The 20,539-nt window shown below is 50.1% G+C and overlaps 1 protein-coding gene across 1 annotated transcript; it reads left to right on the top strand.

Annotated features, from left to right (window-relative positions):
- Positions 1 to 317: 317 nt before the first annotated feature.
- RHOV (ras homolog family member V) lies at positions 318 to 4,715 on the top strand. Its single transcript, XM_040559536.1, has 3 exons — positions 318 to 686; positions 3,883 to 3,941; positions 4,253 to 4,715. Exons 1-3 carry the CDS (start codon positions 491 to 493, stop codon positions 4,691 to 4,693), a joined length of 696 nt encoding a protein of 231 aa, XP_040415470.1. The 5' UTR covers positions 318 to 490; the 3' UTR covers positions 4,694 to 4,715.
- The last annotated feature ends 15,824 nt before the right edge of the window (positions 4,716 to 20,539 follow it).

Raw genomic sequence — 20,539 nt, 5'->3', positions numbered from 1 at the left:
CAGAGAAAAAGCCTCCTTGCCCCAGGAGCCCTGTGGGCTGTCCCCAAGGAGCGCACACGCTTTGGAGCGTGGAATTAGTCAAAATTCTTGAACCCGAGGAGCTGCGGCGTGTGTGACCCTCAGTCAGCCATGGGAAATCGCATTTCAGACTGTGCCTGGCTTAAAGCTTCTTAAGCTTATACTAACACGGGCGAAGCACACCGGTTGCTCTCCCTGGGAGCACAAACTGCGGCTGGAGGCAGCCGCGGGGAGGGTAGGGGCGGGCCGAGGGGAGCGGGGCCGGGCCGGGGCGGGCCTAGGGAACGGGGCCGGGCCGCGGAGCGGAGCCGGCGGCAGGTGCGGAGCTGAGGAGCAGGGCGAGAGGCGACAGACGGGAGGCCAGAGGGAGGCAGGCGGCCCCGCACGGCAGCGCGCAGCCTCCTCCCGGCCGGGCATGGCAGCGGCCCCGCCGCGCCGCTGAGCCCCCGGTGCCCCCGGTGCCCCCGGTGCCATGCCCCCTCAGGAGCTGCTGGACTACCCGCCCGCCCTGCGGAGGCACAGCCGGCCCCGGGGCAGCGGCCCGGAGCTGGGCATCAAGTGCGTGCTGGTCGGCGATGGAGCCGTGGGCAAGACCAGCCTGGTGGTCAGCTACACCACCAACGGCTACCCCGACGAGTACCAGCCCACCGCCCTCGACACCTTCTCAGGTGAGGCGCCCACCCGCGCGTCCCCACTCGTGGCTGGGACACAGGGGGACATGGAGCCGGGAAAAACCCATGCTTGGACGTGGTTCCTCTGGGTCAGACCCAGGCCCACGTCGCGTGAAGTTCAGCAGCGGGAGCCCCGCTGTGAGGATGAGGTGTGCATGGCAGTGGCTGGGCACCTGGGTCTGGGGGTGCTTCTGCGGGTAGGTGCAAGGGGGCTTCGTGGCTTTTTAGCTTCAGAAACATCACAGCGTTGTGCTGCAGGGTTTCTGCTGTCAACCGGTGTTCAGCAGAAACTTGCTCTTCCCCATACATCCAGTGAAGTGAGGCTGGAGCAGAGGTTGCCAAAAAATTGAGCAGCTTAATAGGGCTGCCTAAAATGCCTTCCTTCCCTGTCAGCTGAGGAGCTCTTGTTAGTTTCCACTTTTGCAAATGACATCTTTGTTCTTGTTCTCCACTCCTCTTCTTCTGGGCTTCAGCTTCTAATATAAAACCCGGGACAATTAAAAGCCCTTTGAAAGATTGCTGATCTTCACCTGATCCAAAGAAACGTGCAGTACATGATAGCATAGATAGGTAGATTAGAGATGGGCTCAAGTCAGACAGGGAACTAGACTTGCAATGTGTCATAGTCTCATGGGCTCTCAGAGGGAACACTTTGTTTGTCTGAATGTCCTCCCAGTTGCTCACTCTTGCACCGGGAATTATTGATTGTTCCTTGACCCTCTCTAAGCTCTCCCGCTGTCGCTTAAAGGGAACAAACTGGGATCATGCTGGTGTTCAGGTTCCAGAAGCCTTTTGGGAAGAGATGTAAAGAGCCTTTGAGCCCTTCCGTGGGAAGGTTTCTGCTCTCTCTGCTTCCTTCATGCCCATGGAAGGGCTAAGAGAGGTTTGAAGTTACTGCAGCCATCAGCCTCCGTGTTTTCTGAAGGGCAAATTTGTAGTAAAATGATCCAGAAAGGTGGAGGCAGTATGAGTTCAGAGATTTCCCTTCTAGCAGCGGGTGATTCAAGGATAGCTGCACACAGGGTTAGCCCCAATCTTAATGTCTCAGTACTGAGCCTGACTTCCAGAGGTGCATAGCATTTGCAACTGATAGAAATCAAAAACGTCATTAAAAATGGGTCTTCCAAAGTTCACTTTCTTCTTATTGGGAGGAGCAAAAAAATGGGAGAAGAGAGGAATTTTCTTTCCCACTCCTACTCTTAACGTGGATAAACTTGAAAAAAGCCCTTCCCTGGATTCACAAAGCACAGTTCAGGACCCATGTTGGAAATTTCAGCCCAACTCCCTCCTGTCTTGGGGAACACTTGCAATTGAAGCTGCCAGCAGAGGTGAGCTTCCCTGTTTACATCCCAACCCAAATTCTGGTCAATGGGATATAAGGTCAAAGGGCTATAAAGCCAGTACAAGTTAAAGAAGGCAATGAGATAGGAGAAAGCATTGCGTTATCGGGAGCAGTGCCGGGACTGTGACCCAGCTGCATCCATCTGGGCGCTGCCAGCAGGCTGAGTGTCACTGCCAGGCACAGCAGCCTTGAGTGAAACGCATACCTGGTGACCTTTCCCCACCAGGCTATCCTGTTCTGCCGGCCCCTACGCTATTGTACCGAAATCCAGCCTCATCCTCAGGGTGTGTACCTGGTGCGGGCGGTAGTCAGAGGCTTGTCGCAGAGTTGCTGGCGTAGCTTAGGCTAGCAGCAGGTACGAAAAAGCCTTGTGCAAGCACTGGAGCAGCAGGTAATATATGTGGTGCCTTTCTTCTGAAGACTGTAAAACGTTTCAGAGATGCTAATTCGTTCTCTCGGCACACTTGTGAGGCAGAAGAAACCAGATACTAGAAAGGCAAATGCCCAGTGCCTCGAAGATCAAGTCAGGATCTAGCAGGTTCTTTGATCAGGAACAGGTTTCTCTTCCTCCTCTGGGGCAAAGATATGGTAACAACCCAACCGTTTCCCAGTCCCAAGGAAGCAATGACTTTCAGCTATACTCGGTGAGGAGTGGCACAGTGGTGTATGCACCCACCCCTTCATTTTTCCTTTGTTTGCTGTCTCCCACCAAATTTCAGTTCTCGCTTTGTCTGTGTCTCCCTCCTTCTCCACAGGCTTCCAGGGAGGAAAGATCTCCTCCAAGAGTTTGTTTTAAACTCTCCAGGTCAGTTGGTTCTGTCACTTTTGTCACCTGGCTAATTACTTAAAGAATAAAAGATTGATCTAATTCTCTCTCTTTTTTTTTTTTTTTAAACAACACAAGAAGAAAAGGACAATAAACCTCATTCTGGGCACAGAGAAGCAGTTTAGCTAGCTAGTGTCAAATGCCAGCCATTGTCACCTTGGCACAGGATGTCTGCCTCTATTCAGCAGAGCACAGCCCCATCCACATTGTCAAGACTTTAAAGTGATTTCCAGTTTCCCCGATATCTTTCTTTTGCCTCAGTTCCTAGCCAGTCTCTGTGGTGTCTGTGCACTTAAACATCTAACAGTTTCATTCCAGATTTCCATCAGAGGTCCTGCCAGCCCTCAGTCTGAGTCAGCTGATACCACATGAAGGCTTACTGTGATTAGGGAGTGAAATGGAAGCAGACCTTACATCTGTAACTCAGCAGTTTTTCAGTGTGCAGATAGTCTCTGAAGGGGATTTCACTAATCACCATTTCCTTAATAGCTTCTTTATTTCAAAGATGGTTTTAGGTATTTGCTTTTCCTTAGCTGGGGCACTTCTGGAATTGCTTTCTTTTTAACAGATGAGAAAAACCTCCAATAACTCATTTAATTAAGACTGATTTGAGCATCTACCCTGGGCCAAGAAGCTAGGAGCAAGTTGCTGAAGTTCTGTTTGTGTTTATCCTTACTTGTTTTCTTGTGGTATGGAAGAACAACAAGTTGTTCTCAGGGCACTGTTCAGCTAAGGGCTTTTCTTCTCTCTAAAGAAACAGTAATACGGAATGATTCTTTGAAAATACTGGAAAACAACCCAGAACACCTGAGGTTTTCTGATAAAATCGGAAAGTCTGTGAGCTGGTCTCATAACATTTTCAGTGCAAACTTCAGCTGTTTCAGTGAGGTTTGTGAGGGAGGACAGACTGAAGTGACTTCAGGGGTCTCTTTAGCAGGATACAAAATGGAGTGCTCTGGGGAAAAATGTATGCGTGTGTGCTGGGCAGCTTCCTTAGACTCATCTGTATTCTCTTTCTGCTACAGTGCAGGTCCTGGTGGATGGAGCTCCAGTCCGGATCCAGCTGTGGGACACCGCTGGCCAGGTGAGTTCTCTCAAAGGAGCTGTCAGCTCTGGTCCTGTGGGATGGGGACCGTCTGCAGGCTTTTGAGGAAGGCAGTGTTTAAGTGGGAAGAAAGGAGATGCGCCAGTACAGCATCAGCCGTTCACTGGTATGGCAGGCACAGACCGGTGAATGACAGACTGCCTCAGCTGAAGCATGGCATGGACACAAAGTCCGCATGATGCCTTTTGGGTGTTGCTGTCCTAGCTAATGTGTGAAAAAGTCTCTGCGGTATCACACTGTTAGAGTTCAGCCCAGTGAAGACTTGTTTTTTTCCCCTTTATTCTCTGCAGGAGGACTTTGACTGTTTGCGCTCGCTTTGTTACCCAGACACCGACGTCTTCCTTGTCTGCTTCAGTGTGGTAAATCCAAGCTCCTTCCAAAACATTACTGAGAAATGGATCCCTGAGATACGAACTCACAACCCCCGGGCCCCGGTGCTGCTAGTGGGGACACAGGCAGACTTGCGGGATGACGTCAATGTCCTTATCAGCCTGGATCGCTACCACGTGAAGCCCGTGCCCCGGCCTCAGGCAGAAGGTCTAGCAGATAAAATCCGCGCTGAAGCCTACCTGGAGTGCTCAGCACTGACCCAGAAGAACCTCAAAGAAGTGTTCGACATGGCCATTGTCAGCGGTGTTGAACACAAAGCACGGCAAGAAAAGAAGATGACAGCCAAAGGCATCAAAACTCTCTCCAAGTGCCGCTGGAAGAAGTTCTTCTGCTTTGTCTGAAGCTGCTTTAGGGGGGGAAAAACGAAACGTGATGCCAGTATTGCTCTGCACCTTCTTGGAGTGACTGCTCCTGTGGTCCCAGCGAGGAGGATATGATAAGCTGCTGGGCTTGGAAACCTGGCTCTTGCTGGGTTGCTCTATGAGATGCCTGGGAGACGTGAACTGGATTTCAGATGTACCAGGATGTGGAATTGCCCAGGCAGCTCTAAGTATCTGCTGGACACAGCTGTAGTGTCCCAGGCTAATGGGAGCCTTTAATACACCAAGACTCAGTACTGCAGAACAGGCAGGTACCTTGCATTGTTCAAAATGGCCATTTTTCTGTCTGAAACTAACACACTTTCAGAGTCCTGACAGAGTGAGTAGGGCAGCGGCAGTTATGGGCAACTGCAGTGGGGTCAAACACAGGCTGCTGAGTTTGTAAAGCTGGGTTTCCTCCCTGATTCTGCTTGTCAAAATAGGTAGAAGTCACTTGGCTGTGAAAAAGCAGCATTCTTTCTTGAAGGCCCTATACTGTGAGTGCCCTTGAGGTTTTTCCTAAATAAAGGCCGTTAGCTGGCTGATGAAGAAATGCACTGGGACCTGCATTGCTTCTTTAAGCAAAATGATCTCTGAAGAGGACTCTGGACTCCAGTGAGTGCCAGTGCTGTAGCACCATCTGAAGAGGCAGTCGTGAGCTTGGGACCTGTTTTTAAAAATCTGTGTGTGTGGTGATCCGAGAGAACAAACAGGTGAAGAGCAGTGATGGGTGGCTCTGTCTGCCTAGAGGAGACCAAACTGTGTCAGTGAAGGGTTTGTAACACTGCCAAGAGGTGAAATGTAGATGGGGAGGTACTGCATGTAATGAAAGAGAGAGAAAAAAGGTAGAAAAGGAAGGGAATAAAAAGGAAAAAGAGATGGAAGGAAGAAAGATGGGGAAGGAAAGAAGAATGAACATTGTTGAATGACAGCTGTGATTCTACTTAGTTGAGGGATTCAGGGACTCTTCTAGGGACTGGGAAAATTTGCTAGTGATCTCAGTTTCACAGTAATAGTGTCCATACGTTAACTTTTGAATCAAAAGGAGGTGTTTGTAGGGAGATCATTCCTCTTGGTCAGTAAAATTCTCAGTTGCAGCTCTAGACAGGAGAGCAGAATTTACCTTGTGCTGTCCTTCCTGAAGTTGCAGAACAAGGAATGGAGGGCTCAGGGCTTCTTTCTCTTGAGCTTTCCTTTTGTAAAAATCACTGCTTGATCTGCTGAAACCAAAAGCAAGGGAAACCCATGAAGTTCCTGCCAGAGAAAGACATTTGACGTGTTTGCTCCATTGCCTGCTCCCCTGTTTCTCAGGGGATTCATTTCCCGGTGAGTCTACTCACACTTCATTGCAGAACTTGCATTGATTTCGAAAACTTCTCTCACAGAGACATTTCGTTCTGGCTTATGTAGCAGAGAGTATGACAGGTTTGGCAAGCAATGCTTTTAATACTCAGGGGGTTCTCTGCATCTGGCTATGGCCCATCACTTTGGGAACGCTCTGGAATAATGTGATGTATGGGGATTGTTTGCCCTGCACCAAAGTCATGCATACTTGGGACTGTACAAGAACAAGTACAAGTAATGCAGTGTGGCTCTGGATCCAAACAAAAGCCTGCAAACATCTCTCACAACTGTCTCTTTTTGTGACACAGCTCACGTAGTCCCTAGGATGTGACACAAGCCTGCTGTTTCCCTGGGTGGGCAAGTCTTCTTGCAGAGGGCTGAGGCCCACAGCTGTGGAGCTGCTTGTAGGGTAAGGCTCAGAGACCTGAACAGACCGGTGTGTCAAAATGAGCTGCGAGCTGACAGGACTCCCCCCACCTAAATGCCATCTGGGTCCAGCGAGGGGTCCTAAGATGGAGAGTGCGAAGGCGATAGCTAGAGCACCACAAATTCAGTTTGTCTGTTGGGTCTTTATGCATTTCTTGAACCTGAAGAGAACTTCTTCATTTCTTGAACCAGAGACCATGGGCTCTGGTGTGACCTGCTAAGGACTGTGCTAACCTTGTATGGAGCAAACCCACAGGTGCAAAGAACAGCAGCTTCCCCTCATGCTGGGGGGAGCAAGCGTTTTCCTGCAGTAACTTGGTATAAAACAGGGATTCTTTCATTCTGGAAAAGAAACTGTACTGAGAGCTGCTTTCTTCCTCTGTGATTGTGTCAAATATTTGTTCAAATAAATTTTTTTAACGTCTGCAATTTGCGTTTGTCATTTTGTCAGTGCAAAGTAAGCTGGGCCTACAGATGAAGGAGGAGATACTCCATTTTACTGACAACGGGGTAAGAGGGGAATTGTCCCACTTCTCATTCCTTGTCTAAACCTACACTGGCAAGGATTAAAATTCCCCCCATTGCTGAAAGCCTCCGAGATCCTCCTGTCGCCTCACTTACTGTTCGTCTCCAGTAGCAAGTCTGCAAGGTTGTCAGTGCCTCTCCTCAGAAGCCACCATCCAGGGACCTGTCCGGAGGCCCCCAGAGCACTCACTGAGATAAGCCCATATGGGACTTGTATTGGGAGCCTTAATAACAGCACGCTGCTCTGTCATTAGCTGGTGGGTAATTTAGTCACCAGCCTCATTTAGCTTCTTAACTTGGTAGTTAAGCACTACTCGAGTGCTGAAAAGTTTTGTTCCTGACACATACGACACAAAGGCTGTATCTAAGAAGCTCACAGGACTCATCCTTTCAGCTTTATCATCAGCTCCATAGGTATGTAAAAGCTAAGGAGGGCTTCTATCTGTCCACATCTAGGGCCCCAAATGGAAAAAAAAAACATAGTGGAGCACAGGCGATGAGCACATGAGATTCAGGAACTAGAAGGGAATAGGGAATTACTCCTGATGAAAGATGATTTTTGATTTATTTTTTTTACCAAAGCCTGAGACTACTCCATCTTTCTGCAGTCTGCTGTGTGCAGGTGTAAAGCAACCTATGAGGATATTTGGAGCCAGCTCCCAGCTTCGCAGCTTCCCAGCATTCAAGCTTGCAGAAAGACCTGTGAATGGAAATAGCAGGAAAGTGTGAATTAACTTCACATGGAGTGAGTCATTCCACTGAGCCATATCCTGTCATGTGCACAATAAGCACACTAAAACTCCCTGAAACCTGAAAACCCAGCCAGGCTCCTGGGAAGGGTGGGGGTGAAGCTATCTCACTCATTAAATGGAGTGTCCTCACAAAGCCACCCGAGGCTCCCTGAAGAGAGCCTTGCAGTACTGGACCTGTGCTGCTGCTTGGCTCGGGTACAGTTTGGGCTTGTTTCTGCGTTGCAGTGCTGCTTGACCAACCTGCGCTGTGAGATGGTGCTGAGAGCACAGGATTGTTCCTGGGAGACTGTTGCTAATACAAACCACCCCACCAGGCTGGATGAAGCCAGCCAAGCCCAGTGCTAGGCCAGCACGATTCCACCCAAGTGTCACTTACTTTAGACCAGAGGGGATCCTTATTTGATCTGGTTTGTCCAGTAGCACAATGATCAGCATCAGATGCCAAAAAATGTACGTGTAGGGTAGGGACTCTTGTACCTTCTTTTTGCTTAGGACTCTGACTCGGGTCCTGGTCAGCAGACTCCTGCACAATCCTCTATCCAGCAGAGTAACTCATTGGCGGGTTCCCACCAGTGTAAGCAACACTGCAAGTCCTTCAGTGCAGGTAAGCACCACGTCGTGCTGTCAGTCAAGTCCTGCCTGAAGCCAGTGTGCTAGCTGCTGCTCTCAGCTGCCAGCTCCAAAGGATCAATGCTCTGGTGCTCTGCTGTCAGCAATAGCACGGACGTGGTATGGAGGGGGCATTTTGTTTCCTTTCCCTGAACATAGCATATCCTAAATGGGTTTAGCTGTGCCAAGTAAGTTCCTAGCTAACAATGTTTTTCTGAGCTTCCACTAAAGGGAATTAATCCCCAAAATAATACCAAATTTTGTCTGACTCAACACGTCCTTCTTCCAGAGCCTGAAGGGCAAGTCCTAAAGGTCCCTTCGGGAGAACTCTATGCCCTGCAGGTTATGTACTATTTACTGTGAAGGGACAGGATGAATTCTTACCAGGTCAGGAGCAGACACGAGCCCAGCAGTGGGGACAAGCAGAGACTCCCTGAGCCCCACTGAAATGCAATTACCACATGCGTGGCACCCTCCCCCATTTCCTGAGAGGGGTAGGACTGACAAGGTTAACAGCCTTATCGCCTTCTTAACGCCCCCAAATTTAATCCTCAGGTGCTAACTAGCTTTTTCTTCAGATTGTCTCATGGATAAATATCATTAAACTTGGAGCAACCACTTCCAGCCTGGAAGGAGGGGGCAGGCTGACTTTTCCCAGCTGCAGTGGCAGCACAAGCAGCCTGCTTCAGCTTTGCTCCTGGTGCCCCTGCCCCGTGCAGGATTAATCCCTCTTGTGTGGGCCTGGTGGCCCCATGAAAAGACACATGGGAGCCCCTGAAGCAGGCTCAGCAGCAAGTGGAGGCAATGCTCAGATAGGTGCTGGCGGCAGAAGAAATGTCAGTCCTCTTGTAGCCTACGCATTGGTGTGGCTGCTTCTCTTTCAACCCTGCTGAAGGTCATTTATGCCCAGGGGACACTTGGGCCTGCTTGGGCTGCTTAAAAATCTTGGCCCTCCTTTACATCGTTGCCTCTCTTGGAGCCATGCTAAATCATGTTTTAGTGCATCCAGAAGATAATGTGTTTACATGAAGAAACCACTTTAATTTTACAAGATAGCTCCAAGACTGACCCTCCTGTGCTGGAAGATGCTGGTCAAGACCCAGCTCAGAGCAGGCATCTGCTCCCAGGAGAGGAATCAAAGCGCTGGCCCAGCTGGCACCCGAGCCTCCTGGAAGCTGCTTACTCATGCATCTGCCAGAGTCCAGCCCTGGGCTCTCCGTTCCCACCGTATAAATACAGCATTGTACTTGCAAAGACCTATTGCACAAGACAGCAGGGTATGTTTCAACGTATCCCTGAGACAGGTTCCCTCGGCTGCGGCCCCACGTGATGCCTGTTCCCAGGGTGACACCGTGCCCTTTCCAGCTCGCGGACCCAGCCGCTCGGCACCCAAACTCGCCTGACTCGTTCTGGAGGAGCAGGAGGAGATGTGGGTCCCATCCTCCCCCTCCATCCCCTCACCCCCAGCGCTGCGCCCCGGGGCGGTGTTGTGAACTGAAATACACTGGTTTCTGCTCCTATGGAGGAACGTCAGGTGTGGGAAATTTGGCTCGGGGACAAGTTTCACCACGAGTCACTGAGCCAGGCTTTTCTTTCCCATGAGATAATCTTGGGCGGGGCAGACAATCTCTTAAAATTAAAATACAATGAAAATACACGGGCTTCCCAGGGTTTAGGGTAAATCTCCCTTTCCTTGTTTTCTCAGAAAGCGAGCCAGGCTCTGCTGAAACCTTCCCCAGGCCTGTGGCACGGAGGGCAGCGCTGCACCTAGGAGCCAGGCTGGGGTCTCTGGGCCAGGGGCTTGTGCCTGCTGCTCCCCACAGCCATCGGCTGTGGCAGGAGCCCTTCTGCAACACCATGGCAAGGGTGGCCAGCTTGGCCTCCTTCGGAGGCACCTCCACGGTCCTGCAGAGGAGGATGGATATGGCGAGTCAAGCTGAGCCCCCTTCCTGGAGCATCCCCCACGCAGGAGTTTCCTGCAGGCTGTGCAGCCCACAGCACGGCAGAGCTGCTCCTCCACCATGAGCAGGGCCAGGACAAGCTGAAAGAAGTCGTGGGCTGAGGACTACCTCCTCAGTGCTTCCAATGTGCCGCTGAGCCACTGAGCTCAGTGGCCATCGGGATGGAGGGAGTGCCAGCTGGAGGCTGCGCTGCTTTGATAATCCCCCAGCCCTGGAGACTTTCGTTGCTTTCTCATCCGGAGGGGACAGTCAGCACCATGTGCTGCAGCAGGGCCCGTCGTGAGAGGACTCGGCTCTCCCAGCAGAGGCTGGGTCCCTGCGGGGCTGTACGGGAGAGGGAGGCTGGGAAAATGCTGCCTGAGCAGCGCAGATGGGCTTGAGGCAGTATTGCCGAGCACGGGCTGTTCTCCTGCCGGGAGCCCCGGGTCCCCGCAGCAGGCTGGGAGGCAGGAGGAGCACCAGGGCATGGGCAGAGCTTCAGAAACTGCACATTCATCTTCCCTGCCAGTAAGCCAGAAAGCGCCTGGGGTGGGATGATGACGCACCGCACACCTGAGATCGTTTTCATGGGAATAGACCCGTGAGAGACAGCGAGAGGAAGAGTCAGGGAAACTCTCCCAGCACTTCAGCCGGTGTCAGCATTCACGGGGCAGATTTCACAAGATAAACAAAAGCCTTTAATAACCACGGTGGAGCGAGGCTTTGAAACACTGTACAATCTCTGCCAGGAAAGCAGAGCAGCAGAGTCCTCGCACGGCATGGGAGCTGCCGGCCAGCGAGAGTCGCAGCAGCTGAAGAGAAAAAAGCCTTGCAAAAACCAAAACGTACGGATCAGTGGGTACCCGAGCTGTACTCCCAGCTGTGGGTAGTAATATGCACAGTGCTATATATAGTGCCGATTAATATTCATGCCTCTGCTAAGGGGGTTTAATAAGATGGAGCAGATGAAAGATGTCAGCCACTCTGGAATATTATCTGGGCAACAGTGCCTAATCTGAAGGGAGGATAGGTGAGGTTATGCTAGGCTGTGATATCTTCTGTAGGGTGATTGGTTTTGCTTCTTTTAAGCCAAGCAGATTTGTAGAATAACAAGAGTTATTAGCATATAACAGTAAAATCTTACATGTATGAGACTCCCATCAAAAGACTCTAAGCCTGCAATACAGGGATTATGTGCTACACAGGGAAATGCAGCTATTACCCTGAGAGGAGTGTGACATCCTGAAACACCTGGTTAGCTGCCTTATGAGTACCAGTAGGAGCAGGGGAACAGCTTCCTGGTCCTGCCTTTCCATGCAGTGGATTTATTCATTGCCTCCAAACATGTCTTTTCCGATGATGAAGGCACTGCAGCAGGTGCTGGGAGAGAGGAAAAGTCTAAATATGGTTTTAGTCACCAGCAGCTTGGAAGTGCTAACTCAGGCTTTAACATCATTCCCCTATGTGGTCCTGGGTGAATGACTTTCCCTTTTCCATTTGAAAAAGGGAGATCCCTTCCCTCCGTGGAATGTAATACAGGTTTATTAAGGGGTCTTCACAGGGTGCCATGGCAGAGGAAGGGTTATTGCCAGGAACATCACGGCATTTCTCCTCATGTTCCTCAAAATGGGACAAAAGCCGTTTTGCCTCATGTTCCTCAAAATGGGACATAAACCCTGACGTGTCCAGACACCAGTCTTCATTACTGTTTAGTAGATCTGGGAGACCAAGCACTGTGATTATAGCTCCAGCTTTTGAGTTCAGATTATGGGAAAAATGCAATATTTATTTACATGGTACCTTCATCAAGTTCTCAGAGAAAAGTGAAGTGATGGACCCAAAACACAGAACATAGGACATCCATGTCAGGATCTGCTGATTCTGTAGCACAGGCAGGCAGGCCTACGTGGGCACAGCCACGGCCCAGATGGATGAAAAGCCACCATGCCAGAGGTCTGGGAGCCCAGCAGCAGCAGGAACTGATCCTGAACAAGATCAGAACTTGTGGGTGGAGAACAGCATCCCATCCTGAGTCTATCATCTTGTAGGATGGGGAGAGGAGAAGGAGATTCTGACTTTTGAGACACCTCTGCGTAGTTTAGGAGAGAAGATCAGCCAGATGAGAGCAGCACAAATTTGGGAGCAGATTTCTGTGTAAGCAGCTGATGGTTGAAGGCTTTGCTGCTGGGCTGCCATGCTATCTGCTGTGGCTAGGTCAAGCTAGCTCACAGCCAGCAAGCTCTGACCAGCAAAGGAGGTAACGGCACGATCTGGAGCCCAGCCTGCCTCGTGGTAAAGGGGCAGCTTGCTTCTGCTGAGTGCTGACTTCACCGATGCTGCCCTTCCATGTTTTGTTGGCACCTGCTGGAAATCTCTGGCCACATCTGTGGTCTAAATAATTACAGAAAGGTTGAGGGGCCAGCATGAATATTTAATTGTTACAAACAGAAGTCTACAGCAAGAATTAGCTGCCCTTCCCTAACCTCCTCTCTATGCTTGAAGGAGTGTAACAGAGTAGGAAGAGACCAAGTCCTGCTCTCCATCCTTGAGCATGGCTTTATTGGTAATTAAAAACTACATCTCAGCTTAATTTTCTTCCCACACTTGGCTGTACTCTATCTTACCCCATCTCAAAGAGGCATGTCAGTCCTTTCATATCCTCGCTGGAGTTCACAGAGGTTTGCCAGCATTAATCAGAGGCAATTACCTTTGCATCTTTAGGCAGGGATATCAGACCTGAGCCTAGGGTGATTCATTGCAAGATCGCTTCCCCCTGCAAGGTTCTTCCAGACATCTCCTTCGCCTGGAGACCTCAGCACCTTTGGTCATTCCACACTTGGGAAATTCTCCTGGCATGGAGCAAGCCCCAAGTACTTCACATCCCTGTCTTTTCACTTCGCCTGGTGGAACTGAGAACAGGGTTACAGGCTGGTTCTGGCCAGGAATTATCTAACTGGCATTTTCAGATTTCGATAGATTATCTTTTTCCGATGAATTTTCAGGTGAAACCGTCCTGTTTTGGTGAACATCCACTGCAACGCAGACAGGGCTGCTGGACCACAGACCCGTTCTCGGCAGCCAGTCTGGGTGCACCCTGGAGCAACCCAACCACACTGACCGCTCCTGACTTGGACAGCTCCTGGATTCCCATCTTCCCGCTGAGCAGAAATGAGTCGCACCTGCAGCCCTTGCAGCTCTGAACCTAGATGCCCTAAGAGGCCTGGCTGGAAGGAGGGCTTTCAAGATCCCTTGGCTTTGTGGGAAGGGATTCCCTGGCTCCTGACATGAAACGATCCCTCAGAGGTGAACAGCACATGATGCTTATTTGGGAGAGAAGGGATTTATGGTTTCCTAGAGGGAATATTTTCTGTCTTAGAGAAATCCCAGGGAGCTGTGTGGGTCATAACAAAATTAGAAATATACATGCCAGAAAAGAAATGGAGAAATGCTCTAGCAGTTGAAAATAAAGCAAAATTCATTGTTATTACTATTAATGTTGTCATTACTTACTAGTAAACATTTTTGTTATTAAACTCATCCTGCCAACATGGACTTTGTAAGTGTTGACTGTAGGCATCACTCACTGAAACCTGTGTCAAACTTGTAGAGATGCCAGCTGTGCAAATAAACACTCAGGTGCCCGCAACCCACCTACCTGCACATCTCTCCAGTGCTCTAAGAAAGCTTTTGCAGGAGAGAGAAAGAAATCTGGCACTTCAAAGGGACACAGACTTTCAGCACAACCTCTCCAGCTGCTCAGGGAGAAGCCTGCCATGCTATGAATGAGGCTGGAGAAGTACAAGGGATGGGTGCCCACTGGGATGATGCCACGAGGACCACTCCCCCTCTTTCTCCTCTTCCCCTCCAAGCAGTCCACCAGCCAGGACAGATTTCTGTAATTTTGTGATAATTTGAATGTGTTGCGTGTAGATCTGGCATCGGGGTGCTGTTGTACAAATACACTGGGCTAGTATTCTGGGGTTGAGAAGGAAAAATGAATAGGGAGGGAAGCAATTGACTGAAAATAAACCATGTCTCAGCAAACACATGACAGTCATTAAGGGATAATCGAGTTCAAAAATTTTTACAGCCTCTCCAGGCCACCACAGTTGGAGTGATCACTGTCTCATCAGTGCTGACTGAGTGGGGCACAACTGACCTAAGCAAAGCACTTATCTGCAAAATAAATACCGCTCTGGCTCTGCACGGTCATAACGTTGATTGCTGACTGACAGGTTGCACAAGAAGCTGGATCTGAAGTCAGCAAGAGCGGCATGGTGAACACCCTGCCAAGGCCAGGCCTGGCCAGGCGGCAGGTCACGTCCCACAGGGTTGTCCACGTCCTGCTGAGCACAGAGAGGTCGCGAGTCTCAGTAGGGTGAGTAGGGAGGGAAAGCAAACAAATGAGGCAAAAACATCTTCTGCACGCTCACTCAGGACAATGTGCTCAGCTGTTGGCAGAGAGGGCAAAGTAAATGAGTTGTCACTTCCATCTCAGGGTCACTGCCAGTGACAGAGAAATCTTCTGATCACAGGGACAGATTTCCAACAAAGCAAACAGCCCTTCCTTTGACTGGCACTTTCCTTTTTGCTAAAACCTGTTTTTCATCTTCTTAGCCAGCTGCTGTTCTTAAAAGGTGGACAATAGCCTCCTTACTGGCAGGAATTACCTCTGTATTATAAAGAGGACAGTCACATGAAAAGTGGGCTTGTCTGACAGGGCAAACCTTTCCATCGCAGCAAAACACTGTGGTGCATAACACACAGCAACACTGTTTTGGTGCCCATTGTTCCTTTGCATAAAAGTCTTTGAACTGGAGCTAGTAATTATGGGAGCCGCGCTGCAGACAGCTCCTCAGCCGCTGATATGTTTATCAGCGGAGCATCAATCTGACTTGCTTCCAGGAGGTGTAGATGGCATGGGGTCATGCTTGCGTCAGCTCATCAACCCCGCAGAGCTGGGATGATCTCTTTCTTCTGACTCTGTGAAGCAGACAGCATCAGTGGAGTCCCTGTCCCTGATTTAAATAGGTGCCTCAGTTCAGCAGTGACAACATGCAAGGCTTTAAAGCTTGGGGATTGAAGATGCATTGCCAAGGCACAGGAGTGCTTCCTGACACTTTGAGGAGGCTGAAAGCAGAGAAGCTTTTAAACTAAATGAAGAAACAGACCTAGCTAGGTTAAAATACAGGTTGTCATGAAAACACAAAGGTTCACTTTCCTCTCACCTTGTCTGAACTTTGGCTGAGTGCTGCTGGCAGACAAGTGACTTAGAAACAGTCACTGGCCACAGCAGGATCCTTCTGGCATCTACGCTCAGGAGGGAGGAACAGGGATGCCCGGGCAGCAGGGCAGGCCTTCTGACTTAGCCTAGGGTGAATCAGCAAGCCTCAGCCTCCTTAGACACCCTAAGGATTTCTGAAATCTCTCTTCTTCTTTGAGATTTATAGCTAATCCTACAGGGCTAGAAGATTCAGTGCTCTAACCATCAGATATGTGAGTTGCTACAGTTTGGGATGATCTGCAAGGAGAGCTCAAGACATAGCTACTGGCTGTTTGTCACTGGATTCTGAACTTTCTCAAGCTGGGGGATAAAATTAACTTTTTAAGCAAAAGAACAATTTTTATGCAAATTAAATGGGTATGGAGTGGACACAATTTAGGGCAGGTTGGAAACTAGAAGATGGTTTCTTGTTCACAGAGCCTGGAGGTTCTGGAAAGGTTTTCAGCTAGAATACCGTGAGGACAAGCCCCTCCCCTTGAAGACCGAGCCAGTCTTGTTTATGAAAACTAATAGATGACAAAAGTTGTCGAAAATAGAAAATAAGTGGGCTTGAGTCAGGAGGCCCTTTCCAGCCCTGCATTCAGAAGCGTTTTCAAAGGATTGACGTACCTTACAATTACCACCAGGTTGGGGACGGCTCCTGAGCTTTGCCCAGCTCCACAACACTCATCTCCATGAGAAATTTGGTCCGTACTATGTGCAACATGTATTGCTCCACTCTAATTGCAGCACCAACAAGCATGGACTTGGTCAGGAGCCGAACACGGTTTGTCTCGTTGCTGACTGCCAGTGGCCAGTTCTGAGAAGTACCTGCACATCGGCTCTTCCCTCCTAACTGGGTCTTCAGGAAGGACCTGGCCTCCCAACCATCACTTTTTCCTTGGAAAACTGGGCAGAGAGCTGATTTCCTTACTGCCAGGGCTGGGACAAGGACTCTGCCCACATCAGCCACCCACAGGTGGCTCACAAAAATCGACAGCAGACACTGGGGATGGGAGCACAGCACCACAGAAGACAGCCCCAAAGCCATATCATGGAGGCAGCAGCCATTTCTGGTCACAGGGAGGTGGCCAGTCAAGCTCTGAATGTATCGAGGCCAAGTTGTTTTGTTCTCTGCTCCAAGGAGATGAAAGGCACCTTGGAGGGGAGGGTTTGGTGTTTACGTGTGGCTCTGAGCAGCTGCAGCATGGAGAGGAAGCTGCAACAGCAGGCAGAAAGCAAGAGCTATGTAACGGCTTGGTGGATTCCCACACTGCCCTCTTTTAATTCCCACATTCAGGCTCAAGCTGAATCCCAGCTCAACGTGTAGATACAACACGGCAACGTTTCGTTATCTTGGATTTTTCTGTAGGACACTTGGCTGAAGTTAGCTTTGCTGGTATTAGAAGGACCATTGTTTTACAGCCGAGGCACATTTTCATTCATTAAGGCTCCCATGGTGCTTTCTGCAGGATTTGCAAGTATCCCACACCGTGCTCTGCACGGTGCCAGAATCTCCTCAGTGGTTCAAAAATTTATTACTACTTCCTTTCCTGACACCGTTATGCCTTGCGCAGAAAGGGTCCCAGGGACATTCAGAGCAACATGCTTCCTGTGTGACCAGAGAAAGATGCTATCTGATCACCTGGTGCTGTTATATTGAGATTGTGCCACACGGTCTGAGCGGTTCCAGACATCTTGCAATGCATATCACAAGTTCCACTTGCATCTGGAAAAAAAAAATAAAAAGACACAAAAGAAGGGAGTGCTGAGAGTCAAACAAAGGTAGAGTTTATGGGAAAGTGAAGGGGAGGGGGCAAACAGGAGGAATAGGAAGTCAGGCTTTGAACAAGCCCCGTCATGCCGCAGGGACCTGTTCTACCTGCCCGCTGTGTGACCACAGCTCCGCCTGCCCGGTGGCTGCGGTGGGAATGGGGACGCGCAGCAGCGCTGGAGGAAGGGGTTCGTTTGCTGGGGATGTTCCTGCGGAGTGGAGGGAGCCGATATACCCGGCAATGAGAGCATTAGTCAGCCGCAACCCTTGCCAAAAGCACGTGTATGAGCATCAGAGGTGGCTCTGGAGGGAAAACGGCTGTTTACATGTGACATCTCTCACAAGGCTTGTGAAGCTGGCTGTGGGATGGTGACAGAAGAGGATTCAGTGATCTCTGATTTAGATGTGCATACGGTTGCCAAAAGGAACCGGGCGTATTCACAAGTCATCGCAGCTTAGCCTCCTTTTCCCTCTTCACAGAAGAGAAACAATCCCCCTACCCAGAACATCTGCCTTTCTCCTGCCCTACACTGCACACGGATCTGGCCAAGCTCGGTGACAAGAGGCAACACTCAACTGAAAAAGAAAACACCTGGACACATCAGCCATTCTCCATGTAGAAACAGAAGCAGCAGACTCCAAAGGCAACTGCAAGCTGAGCTTAATTGTTCTGTGTTTCATTAGATATGTATCAATGAGGCCATCCCAGGAGGAATAGTCATTAGGAGCTATAGAGTAGAAAGGGCATTTGTTGGAAGGAGAGAGGTAGGACAGTTATCTCCAGGGAAGGACAAGCACCCTGTGCTCCCTGGCATCCTCTTTTCCCAGGTTACTTCTCTTGATTCAAGGTCCTGAGACAAGGACTGGGCGTTTTGCACTTTGTTTCTGCTGAAAACAGTAATCAGGAGGAGGCCAGAGTACCCAACCTGCAGGTGGTCTGAGAGTGGAAAGCACCCCAACCACAAAGCCCTTCTGGAGGAGCTTCTCTGAAGTGCAGAGAGTGCAGCAGGGGACATAGGGCTTGGTTCCCTCCAGCCTAGAAACCCACGTAGCCCTTCAGAGCCACCCCTGCCCACCCCCCAGAAAAAGTGCTGCCACCATTTTTCCCCCCAGAGAGGACTTCTGACTGAGCGGCCTCCTGTACCTGCTTGACGCATGACACAGTGACTGCGCAAATTAAATGGTGGTTGCCAGGGTGTGGACCCTGAGAGCTGGGGCTTGGCCTTCTCCCCCTGGCTCTGGAAAGGGCTTTTCTCCTGACACATCGACAGTCACATGCACAACCCAGCCAGGCAGTCCTCGTCCTTGTTACTTGTGCAAAATAAGCAGCCACTTTTGCCCCAAATGCAGGTTCTGCTTGAGCCTTCACACCAGGCCTCTCACACCCAGCTGCCTTCTGCTGCAGAAGTCCTGGCTTCGAGGGAGAGACTGCCATCGTTTTACCTCATGGCCTGCTCGGAGCGGGCTGTAAGAAGAGTTTCCAGCCCACAGCTGGTTAATCACACACAATTAAAATAAACCCGAATGCAGTGGGGAATAAATGAAAGCTGGGAAAGCCCCCATTTCCCAGCAGCTGGATGAGGCAATTTGCAGAAAGCCTGGAGGCATGGGGAAGAAGGAGCCTTTCATGAGGCTGCTGGTCCATGTGAAGGGGTGGGTGAGGGCAGTCTGGGGCAGCGCTCCTCTCAGCCCCAGCGCCTAGGGCCAAGGCAGGACAGCAGGTGAGCTGCCTGCCCTAGACATCAGTGCAAACGGTGCGCCGCGGGGAGGGTGTGGAGGCAAGATAGCAATGTCATTCTCGATCTTCAGGTGATGAGACTCACCAAGCAGGCTTGTGGCTTCAAGAACAACCAGCAGAAGCTGGACACAGTTTTCTAGAGCCTCAATCCAGTGCTGTAGGCTCAGGGCATACAGGGCCAGGAGAGGCTCTGGAGCTCATGAGGATAGTTGGATGTTTCTAGGTTAGCTACCCCCAAAATCACCACAGTTTCTGTTTCTACAGTAGCCCAAAATGTTTCTTCCTGCTAGCCCTGGTGCTCAGCTGGTGCCCCCAGGGGTTGGAGAGGCATGAGCAGGAAATGCATTCCTTGAAGTTGATAGCTTTTTGCCAGCATGCTTGGGGGGCACTGCTAACATAAAAAAGGCAGATGCAGCCGGGGATTACCCCTTCATTTAGCAGCCTGGGAGAAGCTCAAGTGTATTGTGAAACTTCATGCGAGATTTTAGATCAGCTCCTTTCCTCCGCGGCCTTGCGGAAGAAGAAGAGCCTAGTGGTGAAAAAATACTGATGAAAACAAATAGCTATTTTCTTGGTGCTCGGGCTTCCGTCTGGGCCTCACCCAGCTGCCCCAGGGTTGGCCAACAGTGGAAGTTTCCCTCATACACAACACTTTTAGTATTCAAATGGCAGTACCTGGCTTCGCTGATGATTTGCAAGCAGAATCCTTCAGATGCTTACTCATTTTCCTGATGGCCAGGTAGTTTCATGGGATTTACCGCCTTGCGTGCCTCAGGAGTGTGACTGGAATGCAACAGAAAAGGAAGAAGATAAAGTCTTGCTGTCTGAGAATGTGCATGTATAAGACAACAGGCAGGATGATATTGGGCACACACGTTGTGCCAGCTCTTCCCTTTATCTACAAGCTTGCTTTCTGAGTAGATCCTGTCTCCGATCCATCTCTTAGCAGCTGAACAGGGAGATAAGTGAAAAAAGGGTGGAAATGATATGGCTATGGCTGAGGGGCAGTGGAAGGAGCAGTCAGCAGAAGACATGGCAGGAAAGAGGCAATTCCTGGGTACATTTGTTTTGCATTTAAAACAGATTAGCTCAGGCTTCAGGGAAAGGTAAAAAGACCTCCCCCTCTCCCAGAATACTAGGGCAAGAGGGAAAGGAAGATTTGTTGACATGGTGTAATTCTACAGCATGAGCATGGGTAGTTTCTAAATAAGAGAGAGAACCAGTTCAAACTGGTTTAACAGAAACTTTGTGCACCAAAAACCTCTAGTGAGGGCATTAAAATAAGAGCGTTGCGTCCTCGGCAGCAGCTCCGTCTGCTTGGCTGTGGAGCCACACGGTCCATGCAACGACCCCACTGATGCCCAGTGTCTGCCCTGGTACTGAAGCCTCCCTGAGTGTGTGAAAAATGCCCCTTCATCCTCTAATATGGATTTATAGCCTCCAAGACAGAGAAAAGG

The sequence above is a fragment of the Cygnus olor genome, chromosome 5 (assembly GCF_009769625.2).
Source record: "Cygnus olor isolate bCygOlo1 chromosome 5, bCygOlo1.pri.v2, whole genome shotgun sequence".
Classification (NCBI taxonomy): Eukaryota; Metazoa; Chordata; class Aves; order Anseriformes; family Anatidae; genus Cygnus; species Cygnus olor.
Note: the sequence above shows the minus strand (reverse complement) of the source record. Positions and strands in the feature narration are given on the sequence as shown.